Here is a 22,535-nt window from a genome sequence, read left to right on the forward strand (position 1 = left end):
GTACGTAGTGTGATCAGAAGATGTCTTTCTGAGTAGGTATCATTCAAATGAATGTTACAAGATGATACTGAATTATTCTTACTATGGGTGTATTTTAGGAAACTCATAGGTTCTTTCTACACCTTCTCAATCAGCCTTCTGAATCACTTAGAATTACAGTTATAATTTTCCTTTCCATCTGTGACTTAGGTTCTCAAGTAAAACAATCAAGAGGAGATGGACTGTAGGGAAAGAATGAATTTTTAGGTTGGCAGTTTTCTATCATGGATCATTGTGATGAGATATTGTTAATAAGTAGGTTGTTTTTATAGCAGAAACATTTTAAAGATAAAATAATTTATTACTTACTATCCTTCAAGGAAGCACTGTAGCCCTGGGATAAGTTCTTGATTCGTGGGTTGAGATCCCGGGTTGAGATCCTGGCTCCCCCTCCCCAGCCCCCAACAGTCTATGACTTTGAGTGAGTTACTTGAGTTCTAGAGCCCTGTGTTCTTATTTTGCTGAAGAGAGTAGATTTCCTATCTTGTGATTTAAACTAATTGCTCTGCCTAAAATATAAAAACTGCTCTAAAATGTGTGTTCTTGGTTTTTTTTTTTTTTAGTTAGAGTTGACTTTTTTTTAATGTAGGTAAATTATGTGGGAGAATGCTTTACCCAGTGATTTTCATGAGCTCCGCACCACTGGTAAGAGTGACATTTCTGACATTTCATTCCCTTGTCCAAGGTGCTTTTGGCATAAACTATGTTGTCTTCTAAGTCTGAGGTATGTTTGGTCATTTTACAAATTTGTAAAGGTTCAAAATCATGTTATTCTTTTTTAAGAGTATTCTGAAACTTATGCGGAATTTTGTTACTAAACTATTTCTGTGAAAAATGAATTTATGTTTGAGAGAAAAAGCTATTTATATCATCTAAGATTTGATCAGGTCCAAAAGAGAAACTGCTCAATGGATAAATTGATTAACTTATGACGGATTTAGGGTTTCTGAATATGGCTAAGATACGTTAGCTACAAGATAACTGTTTTACTCTCTGATTGTGATTTTACACCACAGAGAGACTTTTCTGCAGCTGTAATTCTTGTGGGTCATATTTGGGTCTAAAGTTTAGCTGGCTGATCACCTCTGGACAGTTTATCTCTGTATCAGAATTTCCTTTGTAATACTTAAGTTTTGAAAACTATAGAGATACTGTAGATTCTAGCATTATAAATGTAAACTATGCGATTCAGAATGGTAAGAAGGCACTTTAGTTAGAACATGTAATTAGTGAGGCTTTTTGATTCTTGATTAATGTAGACAGCTGAAATCTAGTTTCCTTCCTTGGCACCAAAAAGCCTTGCAGAGAATATATTTTTCTAAACTTGTGTATACGGCACCTTTATTTTAGCAAATTAAGTAATAAAAGCATTCATACCATATGAAAGTTTTCTCTTGAACTGTATTAAGAATATTGCTTTCAGGCACAGTGCACACAGGAGGGGAGAGAGTAGAAAAAATATTGCTTTCAGATGGAATTGGGCAATTAACAGGCATTATCTACAGTTTTTCACAGAATCTTCCTTAGATCCTAGACTATGGCAAAGCTAATGCTGAGAGATGTGCTTTTTCTTGTACTTTAATGTTTAAGGTGGGGAGACTTCAGTAAAACTAGCCACCTCTTGGTGATTACTTGTTTTCCTAAGACAATTAGGGAGGAGAGCTGATTGCCTTGATGTGAGGAGGAATATAAACAGCATTTTAAATTTTAATTTTATTCTTATTCCTTCGGCTTCCTTTTCTTCTAGGTAAAATAAAAAGGACAGTAAAATAACCAGACCTTCCTCAAATTCAAACCAAGAACATATGGTCGCTTTTGTGGACTTTCTTCCACAAGCCAGTAAGAGTCATAGAGATGCCAAGACATCCCTTTGGAGCCACGACATGAAAAAGGAGAAATGTTTATAATGATGAAAGAAGCACATGAAAAACAGTTCACTAGTTGGCATTCACTTAACACCACTTGGTATTTGCTTAAGACATTACTTTTCACCTCTTTTCCTTGGACTCTTAGGTAACCCTTGATTTATGGCCTTTGATATGAGGGGAACAAAAACAATGTAAGAATATTCTTGTTGATAAATTATATTTTCTCAACAAAAGAGACCACTTATTAGGCAAAGTGGAAAGTTGATTCTCTATCAAAGAGATTTGGGGGGAGTTTTGGGCACATTCTGGCACATATAATTCCTTCAACTCATACATTACCAATAAGAATTTAGATCAGTACACATGATGGACTAATCATTCACCATATTGTGTAAACTTAACTGTAACTTCTAGCAAATTAGGTATTAGGGGATACTTTTAGTTATAATTTAAAGTAGAAATCTTTCATTTACTCGAGCATAAAGAAACACGTAAAAACTAAGGCTCACTGAGAGACAATAAAATCAATGCATTAAATTCTTAATAAATAAATGAGTATTCTCTTTAGAAACATTTCTGACTTTTCTCATCTATGCTGTTGTTGACAGTGGGGGTTAGTAGCCCCTTTAAATCACATCATTTACCTTGACGTTACCAACTTCCAGATGAAGCTGAGAACCTTAGCCTGCCCCTTCCTGTGAGTTGAAGGGTTTGGACCAGGCAAAGAATTAATAGGTAACTAATTTCCCATGGAGAACTAAGCCATTGATTTTCTTTTATGAGATATTTTTAGTTGTTGTATATTCAGTATGTGGCTTCCATGTGACATCAACTAGTCTCTTCTTATATGATATTGAAAAAGTCTTACTATTTTCTTAGACTTAAAATTTAGATAACATCCTCTCAGATTAACAATAAAATGCAGCTATATTTCCCACATGGATCACACACCTAGATTAAATTTGTCCAGAACTGTAGAAAATAAAGGATGGATGAAGCAGTTTAGACAAACATACACATAAGAAAATTGAGACTATTCTATCAGGCAGGCAAAATAATCACAGGAAAAGACATTAACTGGGATCATCACATAGTAGGAGCTAGAAACCTGGCTACAGTGACTTCAGTTTATTATTCTAAGAGAGATATCCAGTGATATGCAGATGTTAGAGTTAGTTCAATAATTCACCTCTGCCAGCACTGATTAGTGTGATTCTTTTGGCCTTTTTCTAGTGATTGCATAATGATTATTTTAGTTCTCATCATCACATTGAAGAAAGAAGGAAAGGTCAGTGCCTGTGGCTCAAGGAGTAGGGTGCTGGCCCCATAACCAGAGGTGGTGGGTTCAAACCCAGTTGCGGCCAAAAACTTCAAAAAATAAAATAAAATAAGGAAAGGGGAAGGGGGAAAAGGATTGTCCCTATCAAGAAAGCACGTTTACCAAGAATTTTGTAGCAGGTTTAAATCTCTTTGGTCAGAGTTGTCACATGGCTACACCTGCCTGGAAGGGGACTAGGGAGAATAAGAATTGAAAAGGTCTTTGGTCATTTCCAGACTTGTCGGGACCTAGCAATTCAGAGTCATGAAATCTGATCTCAGATCTACCACATGCCAGTTCAGTGGCTTTGGTAATGATTCCAAAGCTTTCTAAGACTCAGTTTCTTCCTTTATGGTAAGAGGCACACATACTTTCACTATTAAATTCCCAACTTATGTAATCAAGGATACAAACATATAACGAAATTAGGTAACAACCCAGAAAAAGAGAATGTACAGCTTTTTGCTGGCCTTTGCCTCCTTAAGAAGGAGCCAGATATGAATGTCACTCTGCACGCAAATAGGGCCCTGTCAGAGTTGATAGCACAGCCATTTGCTAAGCCACTGTTCTTTTTTTTTTTATTGTTGGGGATTCATTGAGGGTACAATAAGCCAGGTTACACTGATTGCAATTGTTAGGCAAAGTCCCTCTTGCAATCATGCCTTGCCCCCATAAAGTGTGACATACACCAAGGCCCGACCCCCCTCCCTCCTTCCCTCTTTCTGCTTTTCCTCCCGCCAATAACCTTAATTGTCATTAATTGTCCTCATATCAGAATTGAATACATAGGATTCATGCTTCTCCATTCTTGTGATGCTTTACTAAGAATGTCTTCCACTTCCATCCAGGTTAATACGAAGGATGTAAAGTCTCCATTTTTTTTAATGGCTGAATAGTATTCCATGGTATACATATACCACAGCTTGTTAATCCATTCCTGGGTTGGTGGGCATTTAGGCTGTTTCCACATTTTGGCGATTGTAAATTGAGCTGCAATAAACAGTTTAGTACAAGTGTCCTTATGATAAAAGGATTTCTTTCCTTCTGGGTAGATGCCCAGTAATGGGATTGCAGGATCAAATGGGAGGTGTAGCTTGAGTGCTTTGAGGTTTCTCCATACTTCCTTCCAGAAAGGTTGTACTAGTTTGCAGTCCCACCAGCAGTGTAAAAGTGTTCTCTTCTCTCCACATCCACGCCAGCATCTGCAGTTTTGAGATTTTGTGATGTGGGCCATTCTCACTGGGGTTAGATGACATCTCTCTCAGGGTTGTTTTGATTTGCATTTCTCTAATATATAGAGATGATGAACATTTTTTCATGTGTTTGTTAGCCATTCGTCTGTCATCTTTAGAGAAAGTTCTATTCATGTCTCTTGCCCATTGATATATGAGATTGTTGGCTTTTTTCATGTGGATTAATTTGAGTTCTCTATAGATCCTAGTTATCAAGCTTTTGTCTGATTGAAAATATGCAAATATCCTTTCCCATTGTGTAGGTTGTCTCTTTGGTTATTGTCTCCTTAGCTGTACAGAAGCTTTTCAGTTTAATGAAGTCCCATTTGTTTATTTTTGTTGTTGTTGCAATTGCCACGGCAGTCTTCTTCATGAAGTCTTCCCCCAGGCCAATATCTTCCAGTGTTTTTCCTATTCTTTCTTTGAGGATTTTTATTGTTTCATGCCTTAAGTTTAAGTCCTTTATCCATCTTGAATCAATTTTTGTGAGTGGGGAAAGGTATGGGTCCAGTTTCAGTCTTTTACATGTAGACATCCAGTTCTCCCAATACCATTTATTGAACAGGGAGTCTTTCCCCCAAGGTATGTTCTTGTTTGGTTTATGGAAGATTAGGTGGTTGTAAGATGTTAGTTTCATTTCTTGGTTTTCAATTCGATTCCAAGTGTCTATGTCTCTATTTTTGTGCCAGTACCATGCTGTCTTGAGCACTATGGCTTTGTAGTACAGACTAAAATCTGGTATGCTGATGCCCCCAGCTTTATTTTTATTACTAAGAACTGCTTTAGCTATACGGGTTTTTTTCTGGTTCCATACAAAACGCAGAATCATTTTTTCCAAATCTTGAAAGTACGATGTTGGTATTTTGATAGGAATGGCATTGAATAGGTAGATTGCTTTGGGAAGTATAGACATTTTAACAATGTTGATTCTTCCCATCCATGAGCATGGTATGTTCTTACATTTGTTAATGTCCTCTGCTATTTCCTTTCTGAGGATTTCATAATTTTCTTTATAGAGGTCCTTCACCTCCTTCGTTAGGTATATTCCTAGGTATTTCATTTTCTTTGAAACTATGGTGAAGGGAGTTGTGTCCTTAATTAGCTCCTCATCTTGACTGTTATTGGTGTATACAAAGGCTACTGACTTGTGGACATTGATTTTATATCCTGAAACATTACTGTATTTTTTGATGACTTCTAGGAGTCTTGTGGTTGAGTCTTTGGGGTTGAGTCTTTTGGGATCTAAGTATAAGATCATGTCGTCAGCAAAGAGGGAGAGTTTGACCTCCTCTCCTCCCATTTGGATTCCCTTTATTTCCTTATCTTGCCTAATTGTATTGGTTAGAACTTCCAGCACTATGTTGAATAGTAAAGGTGACAGAGGACAACCTTGTCTGGTTCCAGTTCTAAGAGGAAAAGCTTTCAGTTTTACTCCATCCTCTAAAATATTAGCTGTGGGTTTGTCATAGATAGTTTCAATCAGTTTTAGAAATGTGCCACCTATGCCTATACTCTTCAGTGTTCTAATTAGAAAAGGATGCTGGAGTTTATCAAATGCTTTTTCTGCATCTATTGAGAGGATCACATGATCTTTATTTTTGCCTCTGTTAATATGGTGGATAACATTTATGGACTTGTGTATGTTAAACCAAACTTTCTTCCCTGGGATGAAGCCTACTTGATCATGATGAATGACTTTTTTGATGATACGCTGTAATCTATTGGCTAGGATTTTGTTGAGAATTTTTGCATCTATATTCATGAGTGAGATTGGTCTGAAATTCTCCTTTTTGTTTGGGTCTTTTCCTGGTTTTGGTATCAGGGTGATGTTTGCTTCATAGAATGTGTTGGGGAAGATTCCTTCCTCCTCAATTTTTTTGGAATAATTTCTGCAGTACAGGAATAAGCTCTTCCTTGAAAGTTTGATAGAATTCTGGTGTGAAGCCATCTGGACCAGGGCATTTTTTGGTTGGAAGATTTTTTATTGTTTCTTTAATCTCAGTGCTTGAAATTAGTCTGTTTAGGAGCTCTATTTCTTCCTGGCTGAGTCTAGGGAGAGGGTGTGATTCCAAATATTGATCTATTTCCTTCACATTTTCAAATTTCTGGGCATAGAGTTTCTGGTAGTATTCAGAGATGATCTCTTGTATCTCTGTGGGATCAGTTGTTATTTCCCCTTTATCATTTCTGATTGAGGTTACTAGAGATTTTACTTTTCTATTCCTCGTTAGTCTGGCCAATGGTTTATCTATTTTATTAATTTTTTCAAAAAACTAACTCCTTGATTCATTAATTTTCTGAATGATTCTTTTGTTTTCAATTTCATTGATCTCTGATTTGATTTTGGATATTTCTTTTCTTCTACTGAGTTTAGGCTTAGATTGTTCTTCTTTTTTCAATTCCATAAGATGGCTTGTGAGATTGTTGATGGGCTCTCTTTCTGTTTTTTGAATGTAGGCATCTAAAGCGATGAATTTTCCTCTCAAAACTGCTTTTGCAGTATCCCACAGGTTTTGGTAGCTTGTGTCTTCATTGTTGTTATGCTCAAGGAAGTTGATGATTTCCTGTTTTATTTCTTCCTGCACCCATCTGTTATTCAACAGAAAATTGTTTAATTTCCATGCCTTTGTGTGGGGTTGAGCATTTTTGTTAGAGTTGAGTTCCACCTTTAGTGCCTTATGGTCTGAGAAGATACAAGGTAAAATTTCAATTCTTTTGATTCTGTTGATATTTGTTTTGTGTCCCAGGATATGATCAATTTTGGAGAATGTTCCATGGGGTGATGAGAAGAATGTATATTCTTTATCTTTGGGGTGGAGTGTTCTATATGCATCTATCAAGCATAGTTGTTCTAGGGTCTCATTTAAATCTCTTATATCTTTGTTTAATTTCTGTTTAGAGGATCTGTCCAGCTCTGTAAGAGGAGTATTAAAGTCCCCTGTTATGATGGTATTATCAGATATCATATTGCTCAGACTAAGTAAGGTCTGTTTCAAGAATCTGGGAGCATTTAAATTGGGTGCATAGATATTTAGAATTAAAATGTCTTCTTGTTGTATTTTTCCTTTGACCAATATAAAGTGAGCATCTTTGTCTTTTTTGACTTTAGTTGCTTTAAATCCACATGTATCTGAAAATAAGATTGCAACTCTTCTTTTCTTCTGAATTCCATTTGCCTGAAAAATTGTCTTCCAACCCTTGACTCGGAGTTTTAATTTGTCTTTTGAAGCCAGGTGTGTTTCTTGCAGACAGCAGACGGATGGCTTGTGTTTTTTAATCCAGTCAGCCAATCTATGTCTCTTCAGTGGGGAATTCAAGCCATTAACATTTATTGAGATAATTGATAAGTGTGGTATTATTCTATTCGTCTTATTTTGTGATAGTCCATTGCTTAGTTTTATCTTTTGCATCAGTGTGGAGGTTAGATTCTGTCCTTTAATATCTGAGTTTTTACTTTGCTGCTGATCCATTGTGGTGGTCAGTGTGCAGAACAGGTTGAAGTATTTCCTGTAGAGCTGGTCTTGTTGTGGCAAATTTCCTCAATGTTTGTATATCCGTAAATGATTTGATTTCTCTGTCAATTTTTAAGCTTAGCTTAGCAGGGTACAGAATTCTGGGCTGAAAATTGTTCTGTTTAAGTAGATTAAAGGTAGATGACCATTGTCTTCTTGCTTGGAAAGTTTCATTAGAGAAGTCTGCGGTAACTCTGATGGATTTGCCCCTGTAGGTCAACTGGCGCTTACTCCTGGCAGCTTGCAGAATCTTTTCTTTTGTCTTGACTTTGGACAGGTTCATCACAATGTGTCTTGGAGAAGCTTGGTTAGAGTTGAGGCAACCTGGGGTCCGATATCCCTCTGAAAGCAGTGTGTCAGAATCTTTGCTGATATTTGGGAAATTTTCTTTTATAATATTCTCTAGTATAGCTTCCATTCCTCTGGGGCATTCTTCTTCCCCTTCTGGGATTCCTATAACTCATATGTTGGAACGCTTCATAAAGTCCCATAATTCTGACAGTGAACGTTCTGCTTTCTCTCTCTTCTTTTCTTGCCTCTTTTGCTATCTGAGTTATCTCAAGAACTTTGTCTTCTACCTCTGAAATTGTTTCTTCTGCATGGTCTAACCTGTTGCTGATACTTTCCATTGCATCTTTAAGTTCCCTAATTGACTGTTTCAGTTCCTTCAGCTCTGCTATATCCTTTCTATATTCTTCATATCATTCATCTCTTATTTGATTCTGTTTTTCAAACAGAATTTTGGTTTTGAAAAATTTCCTTTTGGTTATTTTCCACTTTATTAGCAGTTTCCTTCATTGTTTCCATCATTTCTTTCAGTGTTTTCATCATGTGTATTCGAAATTCCCTTTCTGTCATTCCTAACATTTCTGTATAGGTGGAATCCTCTGCAGTAGCTACCTCATGGTCCCTTGGCGGGATTGTTCTGAACTGGTTCTTCATGTTGCCTGGAGTTTTCTGCTGATTCTTCCTCATGAGTGATTTTTTTTATCTGTTTCCTTGCCCTAATTTTCCTTTCACTTCCTCTTGTTCTTTAAGTTCTCGTGCCTGTGGACTAAGGTTTTGATGAGTCCTTTTGGTACAGGACCAGAAGGATGAGAAGGTTGAAGAGCAAGAAAGGGATGAAAGAAAGGAGGAATGAGCGAATAGAAAAAAAAGATAAAGGAGAGGGGGTGGGTAAAAGGAATATTGACAAAAAGAAGAGAGGCATAGAAAGAGGGAGACAGAGCAATATAGGTGTACAATAGGGTACTTTGACACAACTTTAAAGAAAACCCACCTTCTGGGGGTGCCCAGTTGGGTGGTTCCCTTGACGTCAGGAGCTCTTTGCTAACCTGGTCAGACACAGTACCCCACCTCCACCAAGTAGGGAGGAAAGACAAAAATGCTATAAATCAAACCAAAACAAGCAAACCGAAAACTTTACGGGATAAAATTGGGTGAAACACCAAATAATAGCGGTAGAAACACTAGCAAAAATGAAGTTCTAGTTATTGAAAAAGGCAGCAATGGGAAATTATAATTACACTAGAAAAATTGAGAAAGAAACAAAAAATCTGTACGGAAAAGTTTGACATTAAAAAACAAAACAACATCAAAATAAACAGCAAAACAACCAAACCAAAATAACAGAAAAAAAAAACACAACCAAAAACAAAACAGTATGTATATGTTGTTGAATATTGTCTGGGCAACACGTGGTCTCCTTGGGTGTGAGCGTTAATCACAGTGCTGATACAACTGGAGGCTGCAGATTTCTCCAACCCCAGCAGGTAGACACCCTAAATCTCTCTTCAGCCCTCTTAAAAGGCACTTTGAACTTGTAAACTTGCTGAGTAGAAGCTTTCCCAGGAAAGTGCTTGTCGGTGGAATCACTGCTGAAGTGGCTATCCACTTACCCAGTGTGCCAAAACTGGTCTCACTCTGCCCCTGAGGGTTAGGAGTGTAATGCGGCTCAGACCCTGCCCTTAGGCTACTCAGTTGCTGGGTTACCAGCTCCCGCCTGATTCTTGCTCTGCGACCCTGAGGGTGGAGCTTTCCAGGGCAGATCACTCACAATGGCTCCCTGTGGCCCACAGCCAAATAACAATAGCTCCGTCTGGCTCAGTGCTCAGACTGGGGCCCTAGACAACGGCCAAAGTTCTCCGCACTCCCGCTCAGGCTCTCCCCAAGGCAGTTCAACCAAGTGCCTAGTCCAAAGACACCAAAACAGTTCACAGGTAAGGCCTTTCCGGTTTGCAGTCTCACTGCTACTGTACTTACTTACAGTTGCTGGCGGGTTTAGACCAATTGAACACATGCGACCACTTGCCGGTTTTCCACTGTTTTAGTCCTCCTCTTGGGGTCCAGAAGTCTCTCGCTGACTCCCTGTATCCTCACAAGGATGATTATAGGCAGATCCCACCAGCCAGAGATGCCCGGAGTCCTATCTCCCCAGACTCACGGTGCCCAGATGCAAGGAAGCTGCTACTTGGCCGCCATCTTGCTGTGGCTGTCAAGCCACTGTTCTTTTTATTCTTTGTATTCACGTTACTATCTCAGGAGTAAGTGCACTAGCAATCTTTGTTTCCGCTTAGTGGAATATGAATAAATACAGCTTTCTTGGGTCCCTGGGCCAATTTAGTGTCAACAAGGCCATTGCCTCCTATGGGGAAAATGTGGTATCCTTGAAAATTATGAATGCTTCCTGCCTTACAAAAACCTGTTACCTGGAACTGCCTCATAAGGTTATTTTGAGAATTAAATAAGAGAATGCATGTTAATATTCAGATAAGAAAGCTTGTGTTTGGATCAGAAATATTTATTCTGATTTCTTTTCTTAAAAGTGTGCTGCTTGGAAGAAAAGATTAGACTGTTTCCCTACTGCCTGTTCTGTGGGTGTCATTACTATACAATCTAAATTAAATCTCGTGTTTTTTGTTTTTGTGTTTTTTTTTGTCACAAGTTGATCTTCTGGCCATCTGCTTACTAAAAAGGGCAGAATTTTCCTGCAGTAGTGAAAAGTTTAAAATTTCTAGGATCCTTGACTTGAACCCTTGAAACCATGAGTGTTGTAGGAAACTGCATTTATCAGGAAATTCTCTGTATGATCAATTAAACTTAGAGATATTTTGTCATGGGAAGCAGATTTGAATTCTTGATCTTATGATAATTAATCCTTGACTGTGACATTCTTAATCTGCCCCTGCTTAACACAAGTATTCATACACAAAACATTAGAAATTCTTGCAGAATTAGGATTCGTAATATTAAAAAGTACAATAAATAAGAATCTAACCAATTAATTTCAGAATACAACTCAGAATCGCTGTTTTCTATGACATACCCTAATTTAAAAAATGGAAAATGACCTGAGAGAGCAAGTTATAGACAAATACATATAAGAAAAACTTATTTGGTCCCTCTAAAACAGAAATGAGAAAAAAAGTTTACCTAGTAAATAAATTGACAAAGATTTGAAGAATGATTATACTTATCAAATAAAATATACCATACGTTTTCATGTTAAGGTATAATTTATGCTTTCTGGAGAAACATTATTCAAAACTCTTAGGTTCATAATGTCTTGGAATCTGTACTTTTAGCTAGACTTATTAAAAATATACAGTGTGCAACGTTATAATGCATTAGATCATTCAGCATCATTTATAGTGGCCTAAAATGAAAATAATCTGAATGAGGAAATGATTAAGTATAGTAAATCCATAGGGTAAACTAATTACTCAGCCATTAAATAAAGTATTTGTACTTTTTTTCAACAAAACAGGAAAATCTTATATGTAATATTGAATGAGAAAAATAATTCTCATGGAGAGCTCTGTAGCATAATTTACATTTTTAAAGCGAATTAAGTCTAAAGGAAAACATCAATATGTTTAATTACATATGTAAAATTAAACATATAAATTTAATGTAAATTAAATTTAGTGTAAATACATAATTACATATTTAAATTACATGTAATTACATATTTAATATTATATATTTACACAATTTTGAGTAATTAAAAAAAATTCTTGAGATTTTCTCCAATGAGTGAATGCACGTTTTTAAGGTTATAGGCCAGGCACCATGGCTCACATCTGTAATCCTAGCACTCTGGGAGGCTGAGGCCAGTGGATTGTTTGAGCTTATGAGTTTAAGACTAGCGCGAGCAAGAATGAGACCCTGTCTCTACTAAAAATGAAAAACTGAGGCAATAGGATCACTAGAGCCTAAGAGTTGAGGTTGCTATGAGCTGTGATGCCACAGCATTCTACAAAGGGTGACAAAGTGAGACACTGTCTCAAAAAAAAAAAAAGAAAAAAAAACCTTAATGTTATAAGATAAAAGGAGGAAAGAATATCTTGTTCTAGAAGTGGTATTGGATTCATGGAAGAGCAGTTACAGGGAATTACATGACCGTATTCAGTTTAGCAGTCTGCCTCACCAGAGGGAAGAAGTTGAGAGCACATCATCTTCTAGAGCAGGCGTCCTCAAATTTTTTAAACAGGGGGCCAGTTCACTGTACCTCAGACCACTGGAGGGCTGGACTATAGTTTAAAAAAAAAACAAACTATGAACAAATTCCTATGCACACTGCACATATCTTATTTTGAAGTAAAAAAACAAAACAGGAACAAATACAATCACACTGCCACATGTGGCCCACGGGCTGTAGTTTGAGGACCCCTGTTCTAGAGGATGCTTTAGAAATCTTGTGTGAGAGGGAGGCTGAACAAAACTACTGCTAATGTCCATTTTAGCACTAGAATTGTGAATCACAGGACACCTCTAAGAGCTATTGCTTAAAAAATTTCACTTAGACCAGCTAATGCTTTTGACATTCATAGCAATTACTGCAACTTGCCTATTATTTTGGCTGTGCTGTAGATAAATGAAGGTGATATGTAGCTAAATCTCAAATATATCCTTTCTATATATTCTATTTCAATTTAGGGATAGGGAAAACTTTTTCGTTCCCTGAGACCTAATCCTAGACCATGTTACCTTTTTTCACATTATATAGCTTTAAAAAGACGCACCTAAGTTATTCCAGGCATAAGAACTGGGGACTGTGTCCTACTTGATTTAGAGCCATTGCCTTAGATCTAATTAGACTCAAAAATCTGGATCATCTAGCTCTGTATTCTTACTGGTTTTTATTCACTTATTTTTTACATATTTATATTATTGGGAGTAGGTGAGATATAAACATGTAATTTCAAAAACAGGAATTTCTGCTACTTGCTCAATAACCTTTGCCTTGATGAACAATGAGAATTATTATTTTTCTTGGTAGGAGAATCACATGAAGGAGATTCATTAAAATCTCATGGTCCTCTTAACGTTGATTTTCACATACAAGGTCAGTTGGCCATCGGAGAGTTTTAGATACTCTTCATATTTCTGGTAAGTCCATTGATTTTTTAGATACTCATATTTCTGGTAAGTCCATTGATTTCTTTTCGTATTTGTTTATGTATATATTTGTGTTCATTTTATGCTTTAGTAGGAAAATTCCATTATTAAAGAGATTGTAATTCTTTGTTTCATTTGTCAACGTTAGGGGAGGAGAGAAAGATAATATTTAAAGTTGTGACTTCTATAACGCGTAGAGGTCTCAAGCTAAAGCTAAATGAAGTATAATGAACCTAAATGAAGTATATTACTTACCTCTCCTAAACATTTTCTCTATTTTGGGGGGATATTTGGAATATTAGTACAGTAGAACAGTGGTTCTCAACCTTCCTAATGCCGCAGCCCTTTAATATAGTTCCTGTGGGTCGCGACCCACAGGTTGAGAACTGCTGCAGTAGAAAATTTTTATCCCTAGAATAAACATTTCAAGTAGTTTTTATCTTTTGGAATTAACTTCCTTAATGTACGAATACATACAAGAGTAATTTGTCCCTTGTTTTTATCTGATGGTTTGGGTATGTTAGTTATAATTGGATTATTAAAAAATAACTTTGTCCACCCTTCATGTAATTTGAGCAAAGGTGCTTAAAAACATTAGGAAAATTGAGAACTATTGCAATTTATGGAAGTTGAATATCATGGAGAAAACATTTGCTCGTATGTTCCATTCTGAACATTTGTTAGAATTGCCCCAGTCCTGAAGATGAATCAATTCACACTCATTTTTTTCCCAAAAAACCAGCATTGCGCTGCCCATTTAAATTTATTGTCCTGTTCTTATTATTTTTGTATATGTTAATTGGAATACAACTAGAGAGACATTCCTACTAAAAATATTTTACTTAATTTAATCTAGTAATGTGAGAAGTGTTGGGAAAAGATAATTAAGAAGAAATTTGCATCAAGTGCAAGTTATAAAAGAATACAGCATAAGGGAACAACATAAATAAAGTTGAATAAGTGTCCACATTTAAGTCTTTAATTATTCTGACTATCCACAAATGGTTTAAAGCATATACAGGCACAATGATCCCAAGCTCTGTCCATGATACTGCGGATTCAGCAATGAACAAGGCAGTGCCCCCTCTAGCAGAGCTAACAATCTAATGAAAGAGATAGTCAATAAACAAATATCCATATAGAAAAAAAATAGTTTAATAAACTGTATTAAGTTGCGAAGGAGAAATACAGCGTACAATGAAAGTATCTTAGCAGAGATCTTGTCTGTTTGGTAGAGGATGGGGTTGAATATCTAGGAAAATTTGAATTTCTATTCTCACACGGCGAATCTCCACGAAAGCTCTTTGTACTCACTGTCTTCCCTTTTGCCCACTACTATTTTCTCTTGACTCCATTCCCACGGTGGGTTCTTTCCTACCATTCCATGGACATTGTTCTTGCCAATTGTTCTTTCACTAGCCCAGATGCAAGAGTCCCCTCTCAGTCAAGACAGCAGCATTTGACACAGATGAGCTTCTTTTTCCTTTTCAAACCTGACTTGTGGCTGGGTGCAATGGCTCACACCTGTGATCCTGGCACTCTGGGAGGCCGAGGCCGGTGGATTGCCTGGGGTCAGGAGTTCGAGATCAGCCTGAGCAAGAGCGAGATCCCCATCTCTAAAAATAGTCGGGCATTGTGGCCAGCACCAGTATACTCAGCTACTTGGGGGGCTGAGGATCTCTTAAGCCCAGAGACTAAGGTTGCTGTGAGCTATGACACCATAGCACTCTACTGAGGGTGACCAAGTGAGACAGAGTCTCCAAAAAAAAAAAAAAAACACACAAAAAAACCTGACTTGTTTTGGCCTCTAAATGCCACCCTCCCTGAGTTCTCATCCCTCTCTGTTCTCCTTCAGAAGCTCTGGCTGGTGGTTCCTCATTTTCTCTATCACTAAAGGTGAGGTTTCTCAAGACCCAGTGTTTGAATTTCTTTCCTTCTTTACCTGTACTCCTTAGTAACCTCACCTGATCCCTAGCTTTCAGTATCATCTATACACAGACAGCTTTCCATCTCCAGTCCCAGTTCTTTATTGAATGCTAGCAGTGTGTGTCCAAGTGCCTCCCTTTCCACTGGATATGTAATCATAAGCAGCTCAGACTTAACATGATCAACATGGAACCCTTGATTTCCTTCTCTGCCTTAAAGCTCTTCTTCCACCGATCTTCCCCATCTCAATAGATGTTCACTCCATTTTACTGATTAAATTGCTCAAGCCATTGAACTTGTTCATCCTCAACATTTTACATTAAGTTAATGTGTGGGTCTTTCAGCAAAATAGATCTAGAGTCCAACTACTACTCAACAATTCTACCATAATATTCTGGTCTAGGTCTTCCTTAGTCTATTTTACTCATAACACCCAGAGTGGTCATTTTAATATATCGTGTCACTTTTTGTAATCCAGTGAACTCATTTCTGAACTCATTCATAGCAAAGGCCCTTCCAGTGCCCACAGGATGCTGTGTGTGATCCTGTACTGACTTCCTCCTTGTGTCTTCTCCTACCATTTTCCCCAATGCTCACCTCATACCAGCCATGCCGACCTTGACACTGCTCTTCAGTCACATCAAGTACGTCCTCTGCTGTATTCCTGAAACTTACAACCATGCCTGGAAAATAGGCAGTGCTCAAAATTTTTTGTTTGAATAAAGGAGACGACATTTCAGCTGAGGCAGATTAGGAGTGGAGAGTAAGGAGATGGCTTCTTAGGTGACAAGAATTACATCTATTTTGGTTATGGGAATTCCCCTGCCTGATAGCTAAAGAATAAGTTAACTCAGGAAAGAGACTACTATATATATATTCAATTTTGCTCTTCAGATAAACATAGAATACCTTTAATGCAGATATATTTCCAATGACAAATGATTATAATAGAGTTATACCTTATGAGTGAGGTTTATTAAAAACATGACTCATTCAGAATCTTAAGATTGCAGATTAAAATATGACATTGGAAATCATGGTACATCCATGTGAATAATAATATAAAGGCCTTCAAATGTATGTGGACTATTTAGTATGGAAAAATAATCACAATAAATTAAGTGGGTAGCAAAAAGGTTATAATGGTGTAAAATGACATATAATTTCTTAAAAAATGTACACATAGCATAGGAAAAGTCTTGCAATATTTACATTAAATACTGCTTAAAGGAGGGATTATAAGATACTTTTAATCCTTTTGAAATTTCCTGTTGTGTTCATGTATGTATTATTTTTAGAGTTAGAAGAATAAAAAAAATCAGAAATGTTTAGTATTGGCCCCGAATAGTCTATTCTAGATTCCATGAGATGAAAAATTAACAATATCTAGAGATAAGACCATGAAGGAGGAAGTGAGGAATCCATGGTACAGAATTTGGCTTGGCTTTGGTTAGCTGATATTATGAAAACATAACTGGGAGTATCTTTGGGGCTAAGCATTGTCTAGTAAATAGTATTCTCTGACTTCTGTTAAAAACTTCCAGATGTTTATACCCTGATTCTAGTTGCTTTATAGTGGAATATCGACTCATATGAATATTCTTAGTGTCCATCAATATTCTTAGTGCCCATCGACCCATGAATGGACTAGCAAATTGTGGTACATGTATACCATGGAATATTATGCAGCCTTAAAGAAAGATGGAGACTTTACCTCTTTCATGTTTACATGGATGCAGCTGGAACATATTCTTCTTAGCAAAGTATCTCAGGAATGAACGAAAAAGTATCCAATGTACTCAGCCCTACTATGAAGCTTATAGCTTTCACATGAAGGCTATAACCCAACTATAGCACAAGAATATGGGGAAAGGGCCAAGGGAGGGGAAGGGAGGGTGGAGGTTAGGGTGGAGGGAGGGTAATAGGTGGGGCCACACCTATCGTCCGTCTTAGAATGGGTACAGGCGAAACTTACTAAATGCAGAATACAAATGTCTACATACAGTAACTGAGAAAATGCCATGAAGGCTACGTTGAACAGTTTAATGAGAATATTTCAGATTGTATATGAAACCAGCACATTGTACCCCTCAATTGCGCTAATGTACACAGCTATGATTTAACAATAAAAAAAGTAATAATAAAAATATTCTTAGTGTCAAACTTGGGCATCAGTGGAGACTTCAGGTAGATTAGGGAGTAGAGAGCAAGGGGGGGTAAAAAGACATCTGCTTTACTTACAGAAATCTAGCTATTTTATGTCTATCCATTGCCATTCTTTCTATATATTTTATACATTTTAGACTATATGTTCTTTTGCCTTTTTTCTTTGCTGGATTATTGCATTGTGATAATTAAGGTGATAAAATTATAGATGAAATAAGTCAATATTTGGGTGACCTCAGATTTAGGGGAGGTAACACCTAGAGCATTTGGAATAGGCTCAAAATACCACTGAATTGCTCAGTTTTCTTTCCTGGTATAGTAGTCCCTTGGCTCTGTGAACCTTAATGTCCTAGTTTTCAACTCTGTGAGTGATCCAAATTTCCTTACCTTTTAGGTGTTGATAATCTGAATTGTACATACTGTAATGGTGGACTTTAGGAGGTCCAGGGAGTTATTTTAAGCATCCAGATCTACGTAACCTGCTTGCTGGGTCCACTGCTCATATTTCATGGTGTTTAAATTACTTTTTACTGCATTTGTGAGGGAAATGAAATATTACTGTGATGTTTGCAAATTTAGGGAAGTTTTAAAGATCTTAGGACACATCAATTGATGGTCATATTTCTCATGATTATGAGCCTAAAATAAGATTGTGCATTAAATAGTACATTGGAACATAGGAGTGATTTAATGGGTTCACAGTGTGTAATTTAAAGTCAAAGAAATTCAGTCTGTTTTCTTTTGGGGTTTGAGGGTCAGTTTTTCAAAACGAGTCATTCAAATCCTATACATAAAGAACTGTGAATGCCAAGAAACAGTGACAGAAATTAATACATTACACTGCAATGGAGGTTTAATGACCTAGCTGTAGACATTAAGACCAGATTCAAGAAGTAATTCAGATCCCTGATTATTGTGTTAAACATTAATTTTCTCTTTACCTCAGGATGTCCAGTATTGGATCTGGTTCCATTGAGATCACATCTCCCAGTTATCCTGACATTAATCACAACATGCTGAATGGCATTTGGACTTTTTCTTCTATTCCAGGAGATAAAATGAAGGCAGTGATTAATATTTATGACAAGATCAGCAATCAATATTATTTGGTAAATTGATCGTTCTTAAATGGCACTAAGTTCTATTAAGTGGCACTAAGTACTTATGTGTTTACTACAGGTACAGAAAACGTGACCTCCATGTGCCTTGGGAACAATATCATGGGTGGTCAGTTATTTCTTATCAGATTCTTCATCAGAATCCCGGGGCAACGCTGAGCACGTGGAACAAGAGTGAGGCCACGTTCACTGGATCTTGACCCCCCACGCCCATCCCAGCTCTTCTTGATTTTTAGTCCAATGATTCCCATCTTACTTCACCATTAGTGGACTCTAATTGTTTCTCTGCAGAGGTCATATGTTTTAAGAGGCTTTATTTTCCAAACTGCATTTACAAGTGGTAACCTTTTTGAAAATGTATTTACTCAGTTTTAATAGTATCAGGTTTTGTCTTTATGGTAGAGGTGGCCCTTTTTAGGCACAGAATAAATAAAAAGGGGGGAAAGGCCAATTAGCTTGAATAATCTTGACTGACATGGTGTTGAAGACTGAGAAATGAAGAGTTGGAAGTGCTGGAAGTCCAACCCGAGGCCTTGTACACTTGAAGTCAGTCTCTACCGCTGAGCTACAAACCCCTTACCAAGCCTGAATGGTCTATAGAGATGTATTGACCATGTGGTGTCTAACATGCTTCAGTATCCAGCGATACTCTGTTCTGAGACTGATTTATATACAGAACATTTTAGGGAGACTTTGTAGTCCAATATTGTATCAAATTTCAAGTTTCTTGCCAGTTCTGCCACTTAGGTTGTCATTGCAATCCACAAAGGGCAAGAGAGGGAGGGTTTGGATGTTATCTATTTCCAGGGACCTTGACCTCTCCTATGAGATGCTCAGGCTTATAGCTCCAATTAGTTCAGTGCTTTGCTTTGAAGTTCCAAAGTTCCCTAAGTTTCTTAACAGTGAGTATGATTCCTATTAGGGTTTCTAAAGCAATTAAAGTAGGGGGGAAAGGAAGATAAAGAAGTTGAAGCTATTCGTTTCATAAGATTAACATGAGGTCTCCATAGCATTAGACTCTGCAATCCCAACTTTTGTCAATGCCCTTCAGCCAAAGATGTTACAAACACACCTCAGATTGAACAAATTTGATTTATTACTAATTGCAGAGAGAGAGCATACATGCCATGAAAAATCATAGGGTGTCTCAGTAAGATGATATTAGAAAAAAGCTTTTAAAACATCTTTGGGTAATTTGAGAGAGAAGCCAAGGAAATGGACTTTGCTCTGGATTGGTTGCTGTCAGAAAAAAAGCAATTTTAGGATTGGCACTTTCAGTCACAGGGACCAAGAATAAAACTATAATGGGTAAAAAGTAGCAATCCCTGGTTTTAGCCAAAAGAGGGAGATGTTTGGTATTTTCGTGGTTGCACCTGACCTAGTTTTCATCTCATTTTATCATGGATTCAGTGTCCTGTCCGATGTTGTTATTTCGTGAGATTATGTCCAACAGAAGAACAACACATTCTAGTTGTGAGCATTAGACTACTTTCTATATGTCAAGGACAACATTTCTCTCTCTCTCCTTACTGTCCTCCAATCTGATGACATTATTCCTCTTTGAAAGTTCTGATTGACCATCATTTCAGATATGCCAAATGATTACAAATGAGGCAACTCATATTAATATAATGTGATATTATATAATGTGATATGATATAATATTATATAATTCTATGTATAGTTGGTATGGTCATATAGTAATTATATCATGCCAAATGATAAGCCTTATCATGTTTTTGTTTCAAAAGAGAAATGTCTTTTTGAGATATTTTTGAGTCATTTTTGTGTCCTTTTGATCATGATAAATGTGGATCTATATCATTTTCTTTGTGATATTGTATTCACTAACACATACTAGCAAAATTTACTTAGTATATCATTGAACATTTAAAGCATTCGCATGTAATCATTTAAAAATTTTATTTTTAATTGTTATGGGTATACATAATAGTTGTATATATCTTTATGGAGTGCATGTGCTATTTTGATACGGGCATACAATGTGAATTAACCAAATCAAGGTAATTTGGGTATCCATCACGTCAGGCATGTATCATCTCTTTGTGTGAGGAACATTCCAATTCCCTCTTTTAGTTATTTTAAAGTACACCTTAACTTATTGTTGATCATCGTCATTTTGTTGTGAAATCACATTTTCATTTTGTCTAACTGTAGTTTTGCATTGACCATCCCACTTAATTGCCCCTCCATAGTAGTTACACGCATCTGTATTCCCACCAACACCAACAATGTTTGAGGGTTCCCCTTTCTCCACATCCCTACCAGCATTCATTATTACCTGTCCTTTGATAGAAAGCATTTTAACTGGAGTAAGATGATACCTCACTGTAGTTTTGATTTGCATTTCTCTGATTAATGATGGTAAGCATTTTTTTCATGTACTTTTTGGTCATTTCTAAGAGTTCTTTTAAGAACTGTCTATTCAAATCCTTTGTTCATGCCTTAATGGGATTATTTTTTTCCTATTGAGTTGTCAGAATCCCTTATGTGTTCTGGTTATTAATCCCTTGTTAGACATGTAGTTTACAAATATTTCCTCCCATTTTGTGGGTTGTCTCTTTACTTTGTTGATGGTTTCCTTGGCTGTGCAGAAGCTTGTTAGCTTGATGTGATCCCATTTGTCTGATTTTTCTTTAGTGCTCTGTGCTTTAGGAGTATTACTCAAGAAGTCCTTGCCCAGACCAATGTCCTGAGCATTTCTCAATGTTTGTATAATTTTGTTTCCATGAAATATTCAATTTCTGTAAGAATTTTGAATTACTGAATATAGAGCTCTATTGCCACACTCCCAGCTAGTTAGATTATTATCCCACCTGGGTTGCTATAGCAAAATACCATAAATTTTATGGAAGTTTATAAGCAAAAAAATATTTATTTACAGCTCTGGAGACTAGGAAGTGCAAGAGCCAAGCATCAGCAGATTTGGTGCCAAAGCAGGGCTCACTGCCTGGATGATGGATCTGGCAGGGCATGGATCTCTCTTCTGTAGATCCTCACAGATCCTCACGTAGAAAAATGGACAATGAGCCAAGCGAATTGTCTCTACCCCGGGAAGAGTCAAGCTTCACTTCCTCAATCATTTAGGCACCTGTTCAAATGTTGCTTTATGTGAGGCCTCCTCTGTCAAATGGTCTAAATAGCCTCCCTCTACTTTTTGTTCTTGGCATGTAGCATGATCTGTCAGAGAATATATTTTATTTGTTGATAATCTGTATTCTCTGCTGGAATGAAAATTTTTTTGAGAACAGAACTTAGTCTCTTTTATTCATTGCTATCCCCCCAATGTTTAGAATAGTGCTCGACAAAAGACATTTGATACAAAAATAAGTGGAATAAATGGCCCTGAATCTGAGAAGAGCTTGATAACTCAGGTAATTGTCAGAGGCCAGAGTGGATGGCAATCCAATGAGGACAGAATGAGATAAGCTCAGACTGTGATAGAGTCTAGATTTTATTCCAATCCAATGGGAAGTAACAAAAAGTTTTTTTGTTTTTGGCCGGGGCCGGGTTTGAACCCACCACGTCTGGTATATGGGGCCGACGCCCTACTCCTTTGAGCCACAGGCACCATCCAGAAGTCACAAAAAGGTTTGACAGGGGAGTACTCTGAGGGCTGTTCTGGCTGCTGTGAGGCTCAACAGGGTGAATAATGTCTGAAGTGTAATATAGACCTGCACTGCCTAATCCATGTTGCTATTTAAATTTAACATAATTAAAATAAAAGGAAAACATGGCAATAGCCACATTTCAAGTGCTTTGTAGCTACATGTAGTGAGTGACTAACCATGTTGGACAACCCAGATATAAAAAGACCCTTCATTGTGGAAAGTTCTTTTAGTGCCTTATTGGAAGATGCCAACAATGGAATACAAGTGAAATGGACCAATCTGCAGATAGAACTAATAAGATTTCTTGATGAATTGAATATGGAA

At 37.0% G+C, this 22,535-nt stretch overlaps 1 protein-coding gene across 1 annotated transcript in view; it reads left to right on the plus strand.

The window, feature by feature from the left end:
• Nucleotides 1-22,535, plus strand: part of OVCH1 (ovochymase 1) — an 84,350-nt gene that overhangs the window by 53,564 nt on the left and 8,251 nt on the right. The window contains 6 exon segments of the mRNA XM_053556583.1: nt 629-767; nt 1,787-1,938; nt 2,084-2,160; nt 2,516-2,604; nt 18,408-18,570; nt 21,894-21,974. Of these exon segments, the coding sequence (XP_053412558.1) occupies nt 629-767; nt 1,787-1,938; nt 2,084-2,160; nt 2,516-2,604; nt 18,408-18,570; nt 21,894-21,974 (701 nt within the window).

The sequence above is a fragment of the Nycticebus coucang genome, chromosome 12 (assembly GCF_027406575.1).
Source record: "Nycticebus coucang isolate mNycCou1 chromosome 12, mNycCou1.pri, whole genome shotgun sequence".
NCBI classification, from domain to species: domain Eukaryota; kingdom Metazoa; phylum Chordata; class Mammalia; order Primates; family Lorisidae; genus Nycticebus; species Nycticebus coucang.